Source organism: Phyllopteryx taeniolatus, chromosome 9, assembly GCF_024500385.1.
Source record: "Phyllopteryx taeniolatus isolate TA_2022b chromosome 9, UOR_Ptae_1.2, whole genome shotgun sequence".
Taxonomy (NCBI): Eukaryota; Metazoa; Chordata; class Actinopteri; order Syngnathiformes; family Syngnathidae; genus Phyllopteryx; species Phyllopteryx taeniolatus.
Window position 1 is genome coordinate 16,893,340 of NC_084510.1, and position 16,369 is coordinate 16,909,708.

Sequence of the window (16,369 nt, forward strand, 5' to 3'; positions counted from 1 at the left end):
ACTGACAAAAACCCTTGAACAGACCTAAAGGACATTCGTGATACTGCAGGTAGACATCACCATCAATCTCAATAACTTCAGGGTGCAGGATGGTCGAAGTAATATTGCTGCAGGGTAACAGACTAACATGTACATGTACAGATACAATCTGAAAGCAACCCTTGGACATTTGCTGTTAAGTTTGGGCATCAAATATTTAGCATTTTTTTATGGCTTTTTAACAAAATCCAAAGGTAATCTGATTTAACGTAACTAAGAACACAAGATAATAATATAATACAATAATAATAATAACAATAATATGGCACGACCATACAGGGATCTCGTTTGATGTGCGTCCCTCGTCCTGTACGCACAAAAATGCTGAGGGACGCCAAAGGCTTTATGATCGTGCGTCCTTTGACACACAACATTGCTTACCTACGTATGTGTGCAAGGCTCGAATTAAGTGGTCTCACATTGCAGTTTCCAGGTTAAAATTTGCATTTTGCTCATCAAAAAACACATTGAAAAGCAAAACTGCAAATCAGGTTTACCGTGGAGACCGTCGCAAAGAAGGAAGACAGCAGTGATGGAAGGCGGCAGTGGCGTATATGACACAATGCGCTTATGTTCCTGATACGTGGACACGGAAGTGGAGCGTTCGACTGAGAAGCGCCAAGACAGTGGTTGCAAAATGCGACAGCTAATTGAGACGAGAGAGAAAAAAGAAATGACGAAAGTGTTATCGCATTTCATAGTGAAATGCAAGGCAAGCACCCGTTTGTTGTAACACGGGACCTTTCTCTCTGCCGAGTATGACGCCGCATTGCAGGACCCGAGAGACGAAGGTTGAAGTGCTTTATGTTAGTTTACTTTACCAACATAACGGTAGCACTGCGGAATGACTCTTTTATGAGTATTGTCAAATGTGACAAAAAAAAATAAAAAATACCATAGCAGAGTCTGCTTATATAATGTATTGCATCTTTTAGGCCATCTTTTAGGATAATTAAGGCCTATACATTGATCATTTTACACTTGAGACTATGTGAGTCCCAGGATGCACATCTCATGGAAACAATGAGTCCCAGCCCTACACCAATGAGTCCCTGCAACTTATCATCACAGAATACAGATACAGTAATCCTCCAGTACATCGTGGTTCTTGCTTTACGGTTCCGCTATATTGCAGATTTTTATTACAGTTGTTACTCTTTAATCTTTTATACTGTTTTTACAATATTTTTGTGTTCTCCACTGCTCTTGCTATTTAGGCCTGCCACAATAGCAAATCTTTTTAGAACAATATATTTTCACAAAAACTTTCAAGATAAACGATAGTATCGATGTTTTTTTATGCCACTAACATAATAATATTAGAGCATAATAAAGACTTGTACACATATTACAAATTCTGCCCTGGTAATCAAACATATGAGCACAACAGTGTAATGTTCTCATTTAATAAATAAAAGAAGGGCTGCAAGTTATACATGTTCAAATAAAGTGCTGAACTTAAGAAAAATTAAGTTTGAGTTTCCCCTTTTCTGTTTGGCATTTTGACACAACAGTGAAGTCTCAAAAATGTTACATAATTTAACAAATTTTCGCTGAAACGTTTTAGAAGTTATGTTAGTTCAAAATCTATTTTTTATTTTATTTATTTATTTTTTTTTACATATATGCACTTAAAGGCTCTTCTGCATGTGCTGAATATGTTTTTAAGTGTAACCTATTCACAGTTTTATTACTGTATTTCGTTCCAAGTTGTGTTGTGATGCTGTCGAGTGTCTCTTGGCTCATCTGGACCATTAATTCACTGTAACAGACATTGACATTTTTTTCCGATGAGCTCACGGTGAGATGAGAATGAACGTCTGCCTGAAAAGAACATAAACAAGCCATTCGATGAGGCTCTGAGCGAGACTCATGATACCTTGAGAGGCGACAGGCCGTCTCCTGTTATTTTTCCTCTCAGGAAGCCTTATGTGGAAAATGACCAAATTTAATTTGAGAACATTAATTCTATTTATTCGAAGGAGGAAATGAGGTGCTGAGTCAGGGGAGGAGCCACCGGCTTTCCACGCAACAGAAACCAAACACCTTCGAGCAGCCGGGCTCTGTAATTGCTGCCCTCACACAAAGAGCTTTTCTCACCCCTCTCTGTGTTTATTTTGTGTTCAGACATTTATTTTGTGTAATCGTGCGACTCAGATATGGCATAAAGTGAGCAAGCGAGGGAAACTCTAAGAAGGCGGTGGGAGGGGAAAACATTTACACAGTCGCCTGACCTTTTGGTGAACCTTTCTCCACTAAGTAGGCCAAAGACAGTTCGAAGATTTTAACAAATGCTGAAATTTAAAATTGTTTGCCTCATTTTAATCCTTCAGATCTGTTCCGAAATTGCAGAGGTTTTATTAAGACGATAGAATAGACCAAATAGATGTAACAAGGGTCCGCCAAATTATCTTTCAATTGCGAATTTAAATTTATAGTCATACCACATTAGTTCCATACCTGGCATGGCTATGTATTTAGAGACTTTTCTGAGCCCTCAAGTTACTATTTTTCAAAAATGTGATGGGTGATTTTAATTCGTACAAAGAAACAGACAACACGAGCAGAACCGTTTTCCCATTGTGTTCTATATAACAAGAATGGAGCCTAGTGCATGGCAATCGCGGAGACAATCGCGCTGAACATCAACAAAAACATGGTGCCTTTTTTATAGTGTCAGACATATGGACCAGCCAACCACGAAGTTGAACAGCTCATTTTATCATGTTAAATTGTTGAACATTTAAAATTTTATTTTATTAAGGATCGGGTGCAAATACTGTACAGCGGCTGAAATAAGTATTTAACACGCCACCCTTTTTATCACTAAATATATTTCCAAAGTTGCTATTGACATGGAATTTTGGTGTTGGATGTTGGGAACAACCCAACTAATCCATACATACAAATAAAGTAGAATAAATAAGGTCAGAAATTAAGTTGTGTGTAAAAATGTGAAATGACACAGGGAAAAAGTATTGAACACATGAAGGGAGGTGCAAAAAGGCATGGAAAGCACCTAAAATCTATCAATAATCAAACAGCAATCTAGCCCCTTGTCAGTGCAAATGAATATCAGCTGGTCCAGTCCTAACTGATGGCCTACAAAAAGGTCTCACTGCCAAGGTGCGAGTCAAGACACATCTCATGATGGTTAAGAGCAAAGAGCTGTCTCAAGACCATCGCAAACTAATTGTTGCAAAACATATCGATGGCATTGGTTACAGGCACATATCTAAGCTTTTGAACGTACCAGTGAGCACGGTTGGGGCCATAATACGTAAGTGGAAAGCCAATCATACCACCATAAATTTGCTTCGATGAGTTACTCCTCACAAGATTTCTGACAGAGGTGTGCAAAGAATAATCAGAAGAGTTGTCCAAGAGCCAAGGATCACCTGTGGAGAGCTTCAAAAAGACCTGGAATTAGCAGGTACTGTCGTCACGAGGACAACAGTGAGTAATGTACTCCGTCGCCATGGCCTGCATGTACGATCACCATGCAAGACCAAAAGACCATGCTGAAAAAAAGCATGTCACAGCTTGTTTAAAGTTTGCTGAACAACATTTGGAAAAGCCAATTAAATACTGGGAGAATATAGTCTGCTCTCCATCCATCCATCCATCCATCCATTTTCTGAGCCGCTTCTCCTCACTAGGGTCACGGGCATGCTGGAGCCTATCCCAGCTATCATCGGGCAGGAGGCGGGCTACACCCTGAACCAGTTCAGCCAATTGCAGGGGCACATACAAACAAACAACCAGTCTCACTCACATTCACACCTACAGGCAATTTAGAGTTGTCAATTAACCTACCATGCATGTTTTTGGGATGTGGGAGGAAAACGGAGTGCCCGGAGAAAACCCACGCAGGCATGGGGAGAACATCCAAACTCCACACAGGCGGGGCCGGGGATTGAACCCCAGCCCTCAGAACTGTGAGGCAGACGCTCTAACCAGTCGTCCACCGTGCCGCCGTGCAGTCACCATACTAACAGTTAGGTTTGGAGGTGGGTACATGATGGTGTTTTCAGAAAATGGTACTGGTAAACTTCACATTATTGAAGGAAGGATGAATGGGCAAATGTACAGAGACATTCTTGACAAAAATCCGCTGTCATCTATGAGGATGATGAAAATGAAAGGAGGGTGGACATTTCAGCAGGATAATGATCCAAAACATACTGCCAAGAAAATGCTCAATTGGTTTCAAAGAAAAAAAAATAAAGCTGCTAGAATGGCCCAGCCAATCACCTGACTTGAATCCAATCGAAAAATTTATGGAAAGAACTGAAACTCAAGGTCCATAAAAGAAACCCACAGGACCTTCAAGATTTGAAGACTGCTTGTGTGGAGGAATGGGCAAAAATCACACCGGAGCAATGCGTGCGACTAGTTTCTCCATACAGGAGGCGTCTTGAACCTGTCATTCCAAAAAAAAGGCTTTTGTACAAAGTATAAAATAAATACAAGTTGGCATGTTCAATACTTTTTCCCTGTGTCACTTCACATGATTCTACTTTCTTTGTATGCATGGATCACTTGGGTTGTTCCCAACATCTGGTGAAATTTGCATGTCAATAGCATCTTTGGAAATATATTTAGTGAGAAAATTGGTGACGACCGGCACGGTGGGCGACTGGTTAGAGCGTCAACCTCACAGTTCTGAGGACCGGGGTTCAATCCCCGGCCCCGCCTGTGTGGAGTTTGCATGTTCTCCCCATGCCTGGGTAGGTTTTCTCCGGGCATTCCGGTTTCCTCACACATCCCAAAAACATGTGTGGTAGGTTGATTGAATACTCTAAATTGCCCATAGGTGTGAATGTGAGTGCGAATGGTTGTTTGTTGTATGTGCGCTCCGATTGGTTGGCAACCAGTACAGGGTGTACCTCGCCTCCTGCCCGATGACAGCTGCGATAGGCTCCAGCACGTCCGCGACCCTAGTGAGGAGAAGCGGCTCAGAAAATGGATGGATGGAATTGGTGATGTGTTAAATGCTTATTTCAGCCGCTGTATGTTTTGATAAAAGGGACATTTTTCCAAGATGAACAACAAATTTTCACATTTATTCATAGTATTTCAGTGGAAGTTGATGCAAGTTAATGGTCAGAAAAAAACTGTTTCAAGCCTTGTTTAGTTCAGAAGGGGGGGGGGGGGGGACAAAGAGAAAAAAAAAATGTTTAATTATGTCATCATTTGCTTTTTCGACAAGTGTGGGGGTGGGGGTGGAATATCTTGATGCCATATCACCCAGCCCTAAAGACTGCAACACACTGGAGCTATCAGCTGAACAAAACCCCATTCAAGACCGTTTGGTCAGCAGCTATCTCACTGTGTGTGCATAATGTTCAGTGATTTTTCTGCCTCGTGAGGCCTTGAGATGGATATCTGACATGTTTGATAGTTTTGCCTTGCCTACTTGCGCTACTTGCTGAGAGTAGAAATTAAGGTGGCCAATCAAGTCGCATCTTCCATTCACATGATTTCAAGTTGGCGGCCCCCAGCGAAGTTGTCAGCATATTTATCTTTGGTGCGCACCAGGGTAGCATTCACTCAAACAAACCGCAATGTAACAGCAATCGCACCAGAGTATATTTTCACCAAACCAAACCATTTTCTGCATGTTCTTGTTTTTTGCCTTCTCTAAAATGGTGTCAGCTTCTATGACGCATTTGCCCATCACAAACCTTAAATTGCATATTTCTACAAAGTTCCATAAATGAACAAATATACACTGTTTTAACACTAATTGGTACATACTGCTACTTTATGCAGGATTATTTATTATTATTTATATTATTTATATTGAAGCAGTGATTCCCAACCAGGGTGCTAGGCACCCTAGTGTACCCGAGAGATAATTAGGAAGTTATCCAATTTCACTTAATTAGTAAAAAAATATTTATTAATCACAAATATATTTTTGTTCATCTACCTACTATATGAAAATAACGTATATTGAAAGGCAGAACAATTAAATGCTCTTCCATTGGATGGCAGAATGTACAATAAAACTGTGTAGCCACCTGTTGGCATTCATACAACAAAATAAGTCATGGCTTCCTGCGAGTATATCAGCTTTGTGTTCAAATAACAGGCCCTGATTTCACAGTGAGTAGGTCAATTTGTGAGTAAATTGAGAAGAGATCATCAACATTTCATTGTTTTTGTCTGGTGGTGTGCCATGAGATTTATCTAATGTAAAATGAGTTCCTTGGCTCAATCAAGGTTGGGAAATCCATATCCATTGTTTTACGTGCAGGATCATACAAATTATAATCTATATTAGTACCCTGCTCCCACACATTGCCTATGATACAACTAATTTCTAATTCTTACATTGCTTTATGTAATTATACAGTCTCTGCCATTTTATATGCCCAAGGGGTCATGTAAAGTGTAGAACAAACAAAACATTCATATAAACTTTTCTATTTTCTGTGTCACGTTGCATACATGCCTGGGGTATTTATATGGCCCCCCATTGTTCCATCCTTTACTCAAACTCTCAATAGTGGCGACACCAACATGCACCACCAAAACATCAACATCAGCTAAATTAACTTGTATTCAGAGTGAGAAACACTTTGAAACGTGAATCTCATGGACATCATAATATAAAAACCCGGAGTACTACTTTGAAAACAGTTGTACTCAGATTCTTTAATGACATTTTCCAAAGACTCAAAATGCATACTAAACTGTACACATATTGAACATGGCCTGAGGATGACAAAGTGACTTTCAGTCTCTTTTACAAAGATTACACAATACTATCTTCAAAGTCCGCATAACAGCACTTTGATTGTTTAAACAGACTTATCTATGCTGACGAATTGCAGCCCCTTTTATACCATGTTTTCCATAAAAGCACGTGCGTCAAGAGCATCTGTTTTGAAAAATATGCTGTGCTGTTTTAGCTGTCCCATTTAAGATACGCTGTCCAAATCTGCCTAAACAATGTGCCTAAATTAAATCGTAATTACTCAAATACAGCATTGCTTTCTGATGACTGCTTCAAGTTAATTTCAATGTCAAAGAAGTGACTAAATATTAATATTGTTATTGAGTGTCATTACACGCCACTTTGACTATGTGCACACTGGAGGCAAAGGTGCCCCAATTCAGATTTTTTTGCCCATATGTAACCAATTTTCACACGGCAGTCTGAACAGCACATCCGATTTCTATTAATTTCGACCTGGGCCACTTTCTTATGTAGTCACGATAGCTGATGTTTTGAGACGTGACCGCAGTCTGATTGGCCATGTCGCATTCATCAGACCTCTGCATCAAGAAGGAGTTACTCTACTCAGTACAGCCCGATTCCAATCCACAAGCAGAGAGGTATGAGGCAACTGCTTTTACAGGGAGTGCGGTTTGAATCGAGCTTTATTTTATTGTTTTTATTTTAATCTTGCTCACATTGCTAACTAGAAACACACCATAATTGTATTTATGTTGATGTGTTGTAACTTATTGAAGTTTTAAAGAACAGTGGTGGACTTACAGGACTGTTTCATGACCACGCTCGTAACTAAAACACTCGCATGTCAAATAATAATAATCCATTCCAGCCCCCAAAAAACACCAACAAAATGTTTAAAATGACAGACAGACAGACAGACAACTCATTAATCCGTTGCTCGAGTTGGTCTTCCAACTCAGGCCACCTCGCCTTGTTTCCGCGGAAACTCAGCTTCGTCTTCTTGACTTGGCGAAGCTCGTTTTCCTGCTTCCTCCACTTGCGAACCATGGATTCGTTGATCTTGAATTCTCTCGCGGCTGCTCGATTACCACGTTCCTCCGCATAACTAATAGCATGCAGTTTAAACTGTGCTTTGTAAGCGTGTCTCTTCGTAGGGGCCATTTTCGGGGGTCCTTAGCCAAACCGATGCACATATCGGAACTATATACCTACTGGGGGCGGGTCTTTAGCGTCCTCTGTCACGCGCACCCTTCCCCCTTTACGTCCACATGCTGTCCTCAGTCACATCCGCCTTCCTCTATATAAGCAGCGTGTCGGCAGGAAATGCTCCCAGTCAGTCCAGCGGAGCGCTCATTAAAGTCACACAACATTTACAGATTTTGGAACTTGGTGCACAGTGCCGCATTATGAGGCGCCCCGTCCATTTTGGAGAAAATTTAAGACTTTTAAGTGCGCCTTATGGTCGTGAAAAACGGTAATTCATTTCTGGTTTCCGGTACTCTACTGTGTATTACAGTATTTTCTCTCTTGACACTTATTCATGTGCCTGCTATTTTTGCTCTTCACAGTCCGGATATTTTATTTTGGCAACAAAAGTCTTTAGGTTTGAAACTGAAAATGCTCTTTTGGGCCTTTTTTGTACAAACATTTCTGGTGACACATAGAGTGTTAACATAATTAAATAGAATATAATGAATTGAACAGTTGGGCCTCATGATTTCATGCATTCATTATATCAGGTAACTATTAATATTACTTTTTGGGAAGGATAAGAAATATAAGCCGGTGAGTATTGTTACATTGTCTGTCTACATGTGTTCCAGCTCCATTTTTGTTCAGATATTTGTTTCTCAATGGGTTATAACATTGCAACTTCCAAGCTAGTGTCATTAGCCCCTCTATGGCATTTTGCATTGTATGTTAGCATTAAGCTACCGACTTGTAATTGTAATAATTCATTGTAATGTTTGTTTTATGTTTATTTTTCCAGTGGACTTCAACTGTGAGTGGATGAACAGCTTGAAGCAAGCACTGAGCCTGTTTTTTGAAGAATTGTTCACTATCTGCCAAACTGATGCATGTTGTGAAGTTCTCTGCCGCAATCTAGCGCTCGCAACTCAAATTTTTGCTTGAAACTTAAGACAAAAAAATTTGGAGATCGCAAGTATCTTGAAAAACTCGTAAATTGGGTCACTGGTAAGTCGAGGTACCACTTTAATAGTTATGTTCTACACAGTGTGCTGTCTGTGAGGTTACGTTTCCTTTACGCTTATTAGAACCTGGTTGGGATTGTCTGGTGATGTACTGTGTGCGTTCAACTTTTAAATTGCAGTTGAAATTAAGTCTTAAAAGGCCACCACAACCCTCCACCATGGTGACTTGTGTCGCTCTTCATCAGATGCATTTACAGTAACATGGTTTCAAACTAGTGATGTCAGAGCAGACGTCTTCAGAATGCAGATCACTTTAGTGCTGTTAAACATTCATTCACACTGGAGTCTGATAGTCAAATTAAGAAGTAATGTGAACAACCACACGCCAAAAAAAACAAAAACTAATATAAGCAAAAAATCTGATTTGAGCAATAATACTTGCATTTAAACCTAAATTTGTTAACTACAGTGAAAACACAGATTATCTGCGTACCCTATTATTCAGTTCATATATGAACAGGCAAGATTAAATAGAAAACTGTCTGGAATCACATTTTGGCTAGAAAATGGCACTGCTGTTCAATGGGTTCTACTACAAAGCAGCTATTTTTAAACAAGTGACAAAGAAAATCTGAAAATAATCCACTTTGATCATTTAAGGAAGGAAGACTTGTTAACAAGTCTCACAATGACAATATGTGGTCCAATATACAGTGAAAGGAAAAACTATGTGAACCCTTTGGAATTGCTCAGATTTCTGCATAAATTGGTCATAAAATTTAGTCAGATCTTCATCTTCAGTATTAAGTGTGTGTGTGTATGTGTGAATGTGTGTGTGTGTGTGCGTGTGTGTGTGTGTGTGTGTGTGCGCGTGTGCTTGCAAGCGCATATAAAGCAGACAATTGAAACCTAACGCTCATGCAAACACAAATGTTGATGAGAGTATCCAGGCGTCGGCCTCTATCACAGGAAGGAAAATGTCACTATACATTGTAACTGTCACTTAAAAGTTTACCAATTCAACATGTGAGCATAGGGTGTACATGTAAGCATACTGTCCCTTCCAAAGGTATTTGAATGGCAAGGTCAATTCCTTTGTTTTTGTTGTATACTAAAGAGAATTGGGTTTCAGATCAAAAGATGACTATGAGATAAAAGGTCAGAATTCCAGCTTTTATTTCATGGTATTTACATCTACGTGTTAAAAACAACTCGGGACAGAGCACCTTGTGTTGAAGCCACTCATTTTTGGAGTGAGCAAAAGTATTGGAACATCCATTTTCTGATCCGCTTCTCCTCACGAGGGTCGCGGGCGTGCTAGAGCCTATCCCAGCTGTCATCGGGCAGGAGGCGGGGTACACCCTGAACTGGTTGCCAGCCAATCGCAGGGCACATACAAACAAACAACCATTCGCACTCACAGTCACACCTATGGGCAATTTAGAGTCAGACATTATTAAATTAACTTGAAGTGAATAACATTTAATATTTGGTGGCATAACCCTGACTTGCAATAACTGCATCAAGCCTGTGACCCATTGACTGTTGCATTCTTCATTTGAAATGCTTTTCCAGGCCTTTACTGCAGCCTCTTTCAGTTATTGTTTGCTTCTTGGGGTTTCTCCCTTCAGTCTCCTCTTTGGGAGGTAAAGTGCATGCTCAATTGGGTTAAGGTGATAGACTTGGCCAGTCTAAGACCTTCACCTTTTCCCCCCTGATGATGTCCTTTGTTGTGTTTGCAGTGTGTTTTGGGTCATTGTCCTGTTGCATGGTGAAGCTTCTTGTGATTAGTTTGGATGCATTTTTCTGTAAATTGCCAGACAAAATGGTTTTAGAAACTTCAGAATTCACTCTGCTGCTACTATCATGAGTTACATCACCAATAAAGACGAGTGAGCCCGTTCCAGAAGCAGCCATGCAAGCCCATGCCATGACATTACCTGCACCATGCTTCACAGATGAGCTTGTGTTTTTTTGGATCACAACACATCCTTTCTTTCCTCCATACTTTGGCTTTTCCATCACTTTGGTAGAGGTTAATCTTGGTCTCATCAGTCTATAAAACTTTGTTCCAAAACCTTTTGTTGTTCATCTCTGTACTTCTTTGCATATCTGGCCTTCTGATTCTTTTTGCTGATGAGTGGTTTGCATCAGGTGGTATGGCTTGTGGCGGCACGGTGGGCGACTGGTTAGCACGTCTGCCTCACAGTTCTGAGGACCTGTGTGGAGTTTGCATGTTCTCCCTGTGCCTGCGTGGGTTTTCTACAGGCACTCCGATTTCCTCCCACATCACAAAAACATGCGTGGTAGGTTGATTTAAGACCCTAAATTGCCTGTAGGTGTGAATGTGAGGTTGAATGGTTGTTTGTTTATGTGTGCCCTGCAATTGGCTGGCGACCAGCTCAGGGTGTACCCCGCCTCTCGCCCAAATATAGCTAGGATAGGCTCTAGCACGCCTGTGACCCTAGTGAGGATAAACGGTACAGAATAGGATGGATGGGTATGGCCTGTATATTTCTTCTCTCCAAGTCTTCTTCGAACAGTGGATTGTGATACCTTCACCCCTGCCCTGTGGAGGTTGGCAGTGATGTCATTGACTGTTGTCTTTGGGTCTTTCTTCACAGCTCTCACAATGTTTCTGTCATCAACAGACCCTTGGCTGACCTGTTCGATGGCTGTTGCTCAGTACACCAGTAGTTTCTTTATTTTTCATGACATTCCAAATCATTGTATTGGCTATGCCCAAGGTTTGTGGAATTGCTCTCATCGATTTTCTCTCAGCTTCAAAATGTTTTGCTTTTCTCCCATAGACAGCTCACTGGGCTTCATGTATGCTTAACAGCAAATGCAGTTTTCACAGGTGAAACCCAAAGCCAAAAACAAGCACTATCTAATGTTTAAGCAATCAATTTAAAAGGCAACATCTGAGCAACTAGAAACACCCATCAGTCACATGTTCCAATACTTTTGCTCACTTGAATAGTGGGTGGGTTCAAACAAAAGGTGCTCTGTCCTGAGTTATTTAACACATCTAGATGTAAACACCATGAAATAAAAGCCGGAATTCTGAACTTTTGTCTCATATTCATCTCTTGATCTGAAACACAAATGTCTTCAGTATACAACAAAAACAAAGGAATTGACCTTGCCATTCCAATACTTTTGGAGGGGACTGTACATGTACCATGACAGGAAAATATTATTTCCCGTAAATATGGTCAGTGGGGACAGGATGTGAACAGCCTTTGCCTCAGCATACTGAATTAGGGGGAAATGATTCAAATAAACCACATGAATCAATCAAACAGAAACAGGTCAGGTTTCAATTACGTTTCAACACTTAAGTCGTGACTGCTGTTGAATGTTTTAAGGAGTGGGCGTCTTCACACTGGTTTCAAAATGTCACAATGTAAACAGAATCCACTGAATTCACATTTCTGGGAATACAGCAGTCACCGTGGGCTTTTTTTCCAAGGGGTGGGGCATATTCCACTTCCACAAGGGAAACACACACGAAAAATAAACTTTGCCAACTTAGCCGGCCGGTTTCTAACATTCGATGAAACAAGGCGAAAAGAGGATCTTTTTTTTTTTTTTTTTTTTTTTTTTTTTTTTTAAACGTGTCTTCTCAAACTCGCGCATCCGCTCCCACTTTCACGCACCCACCCACCCACGGCGTCCGCACTCAAGTTGCTCTGTGCCGGGGACTTTTCCCCACAAGTCCGTAAAAGCCCCGTCCACATCCCGCCCGTGTTGTTCTCCCACAGACGACAGAGACACTAAGCTAGTGACGGCTGCCGCTAAACGCCACCCCCCGACCGACCGGTTCGGGCCCGGCCAGGTCCGGACGGCGGTGAAAGCTGTCCGCGGTCCGCCAAAGTGTAAAAGTTAAATTCAAGTGGCCTCTCAAGGACACTGCAGCCCACTGTCACCAGCCTCTCCGTGGCGAGGCGGGCGGGCGGGTGTGCTGCCCCGTGAGGTGAAGTCGAGTCAAAATGGTGGAAAAGCGAGAGAGACTTTTACCTTTTTGCTGTTTCTGCTGTTAAAGCCGCTGTACGGGTTGATTCCTGCCCTTGGCGGTACGGAGAGCAGCATTTTTGTCGGCGCTATGTCCGGAGCGGCGAGCACTGCCCAGGCTGCCAGCTGACGTCAGCAGCTGGGGAAGTGAGTGCCTGGAGTTCCGCTGCTTGACTGCGAGTGGTGCTGCTGCTACGGGACACAGCCGGAGGAGCGGAGGGGAGGGCCGGGCAGGGGAGAGCAGGGGAGAGCAGGGGAGGGATCGGACCCACACTGCCGCTCCCCGGGGTCTCCTTCGCACGGCTCCAGCAGGTGGTCCCCCGCCGTTCAAAGTGGGATTATTTCGAATGGGGTTTTCGAGGAAGGATTAATTTAGAACAATGACGAGACAAAAAAAACAACAACTACATGTTCGAGGCAACAGCGATTCCTAACTACTGTGCGACGGCACATTTCATTGTGCCGTGAGAGACCATTCAATGCGCCACGAAAATTTACCAATTTGAATCCATTAGACCTAGATATTAATTATTCACGACAAAAAAAGACATATTTTTGTTCATCTACAGTGTATCTACGTCGGTGACATATAGTGACAGGGAAGACTAGCAGAGGAATACTCTAGTAGCTGGTTTCCTGCTCAATAGGTCCACCTGCAAAATATGAAATCCGGTGGGCTACTGGTTAGCACATCTTCCTCACAGTTCTGAGAACCGGTGTTCAAATCCCGGCCTCGCCTGTGTGGAGTTTGCATGTTCTCCCCGTGCCTGCGTGGGTTTTCTCCGGGTACTCCGGTTTCCCCCCACATCCCAAAAACATGCGTGGTAGGTTGATTGAAGAATTGCCCTTAAGTGTGAATGTGTCCGCAAATGGTTGTGTGCCCTGTGATTGGCTGGCGACCAGTTCAAGGTGTACCCTGCCTCTCGCCCGAAGACAGCTGGGATAGGCTCCAGCACATCCGTGACCCTAGTGAGGATAAGTGGTATAGAAAATGGATGGATGGATGAAATTGGGGATGGATGCGAGTACACACACTTAGGAAACCAACAACAAACTTATTTGGTATGTCAGACAAATTCCAGGTCTGGTGTCATAAAAGATATATTTCAAATTCAAACTACGTTTTTCCTGTCAAAATAATCCCCCTGGAGTTTAACATGCTTTCCCAGCCTTCTGGCACACCGTTATATACTGATCCTCCACCTCCATTGTCACAGCCATCTTGATGTCGTCCATGTCTTCAAAACGGACCCATGAGTTTGGAAAAGAGGGGGGGGAAAAAATCACAGAGGTCGGGTCAGTAGCACTAGCACTGCAAATTTATTTTCGGCCAGGAACCATCGGATACTCAGGGCATTGTGAGCAGGCACGTTGTCATGGTGAACCAGCCACAGGTTATCTTGCCACAACTCTCGCCTCTTCTCGCACACTGAACGAAGCGAACGCCGCAGGATCTCATTGTAAACATGCTGATTGATATACTGTACTCTGTCCGACAATGAAGGGAAACTCGTACTTTGTATTTTAGATTTCAAATATATGTTTTTTGACACCAGTTCTGGAACTTTTCTGACACACCTCATACTTTAGAGTAGTAGAAGTATGTTGAAGATGACGAATACTTTCCAGCTTTTAGGAGTTGTGAGTTCTTAGATGGATGTACAGGCCAATTTGCAACACGCATTGCCGTTGACATGAAGGGCACTGAAAAGTGATGTCAGCTGTGGTTGAAGATGCGTCAGCCAATATGGTATGTTGACAGATTCTGCATTCCTCAGCAGTATGGTCTAATGTGGTTTGGAGCTTGACAATGCCCGCGTCGCATACGCTTCACCATTTTCCACGGTCACTAGCGTCGGTCTGCAGCTGCTCAGGTTCAAGTCCACATTTCTTCAGTTTCTTTAGTTTTCAAGTGTTCCTTGAAGCGCTTGCATTGCCCACCGGCTAAACGTTTCCTTTCTTCAAATTTACTGTACAACACACGGAGCGGGAGCCACTTGGTTTGGCATCTTGATTACATGGCCAATCGACCTAAAGTTGTCAAGCAGCCAGCAACACAAATGGATGTGTTCTTTTGGGGTTTTGTCAAAGATAAAGTAGATTCAAGAAAATCACGCACAGTTGAGGACATGAAAATTCGTTAAACAGGCATGCCAAGAAATTGGTAACAATAAAAACCTCTGTTTTACAGTGTGCTGGACTACAGTAAAGTGTAAATGCTAAAGACCTGCAATTTCAGCACATAAAATATTGTACTAATGGTAATTTATGTTATCCTACTCTTGACTTAAGAAAGCTTTTGGGTTTGTTTCTTCACAATAAAATCTATACCTACTTTTTTACACCCATCCATCCATTTTCTGAGCCGCTTCTCCTCACTAGGGTCACGGGCGTGCTGGAGCCTATCCCAGCTATCATCGGGCAGGAGGCGGGGTACACCCTGAACTGGTTGCCAACCAATCGCAGGGCACATACAAACAAACAACCATTCGCACTCACATTCACACCTACTGGCAATTTAGAGTTGTCAATTAACCTACCATGCATGTTTTTTGGATGTGGTAGGAAACCAGAGTGACCGGAGAAAACACACGCAGGCACAGGGAAAACATGCAAACTCTACACAGGCGGGGCCGGGGATTGAACGCCGGTCCTCAGAACTGTGAGGCAGACGCTCTAACCAGTCGTTCACCGCGCCGCCAGGCAATACACACTCAAATTAAAAACAATGTACGATGATTACATTGTTCAAAACCGACTCAAGCCCCCCACTGTGTGAAATTTACATGTTCTCTTCGGGTACCCCAGATTCTTCCCACATTTCAAAAACATACATGTGTCAATGTGAGTGTGCATATTTGTTTTCTGTGCCTTGCAATGGACTGGTGACCATTCCAGGGTGTATCCCACCTATTGCAGCTGGGTTAGGCTCTAGCTCACCCAGCACCCTAATGAGGATAAGATGTACTGAAAATGAATGGATAGATGATAATTGCTATTATCATTACTATTTTTTATTAATTTTTTTGCTGATTGTCTGGCAGAAATCTAATGCTTCTGCTGCCGCCACTACGCAGTATGGGCTTAGCTGTACTGGCCTCATTTTTCCATGTCAGAAAGGTAGCGTAGATGTATTTAATAAATACCTTATGTAAAATTTGAATATACAGTACTGTGAATAGCTTATGATAGCGTGACTGTGTTTGATGTCATAGTAGCTCATTTGTATGGACTTGGGTTTTTGGAACTGCAGGGTCACGGTTTGAGTCTTGCCGAGGCCATAATTTAAAATTTAAAGTAGTTGTTGGTCTGCTTCCTGACTACTGTCGAAGTGCCCTTGAGCACCAACCACACCTCCCAGCTCTTTGTGCCCCCCTTTCACGCTGACATCTCTCCTTGGATGCCATCATGTATGTGATCTGGTTTTCTCTGTGGTATACATCACAAATAT

At 42.2% G+C, this 16,369-nt stretch overlaps 1 protein-coding gene across 1 annotated transcript in view; it reads right to left on the reverse strand.

Annotated features, from left to right (window-relative positions):
* LOC133483128 (RNA-binding motif, single-stranded-interacting protein 2-like) overlaps window positions 1-13,111 on the reverse strand; it is a 41,665-nt gene extending 28,554 nt beyond the window's left edge. Inside the window, exon 1 of the mRNA XM_061783803.1 lies at window positions 12,925-13,111. Within this exon, the coding sequence (XP_061639787.1) occupies window positions 12,925-12,996 (72 nt within the window). The 5' untranslated portion in view covers window positions 12,997-13,111. The remainder of the gene's footprint in view (window positions 1-12,924) is intronic.
* Between the last annotated feature and the right edge of the window lie 3,258 nt (window positions 13,112-16,369).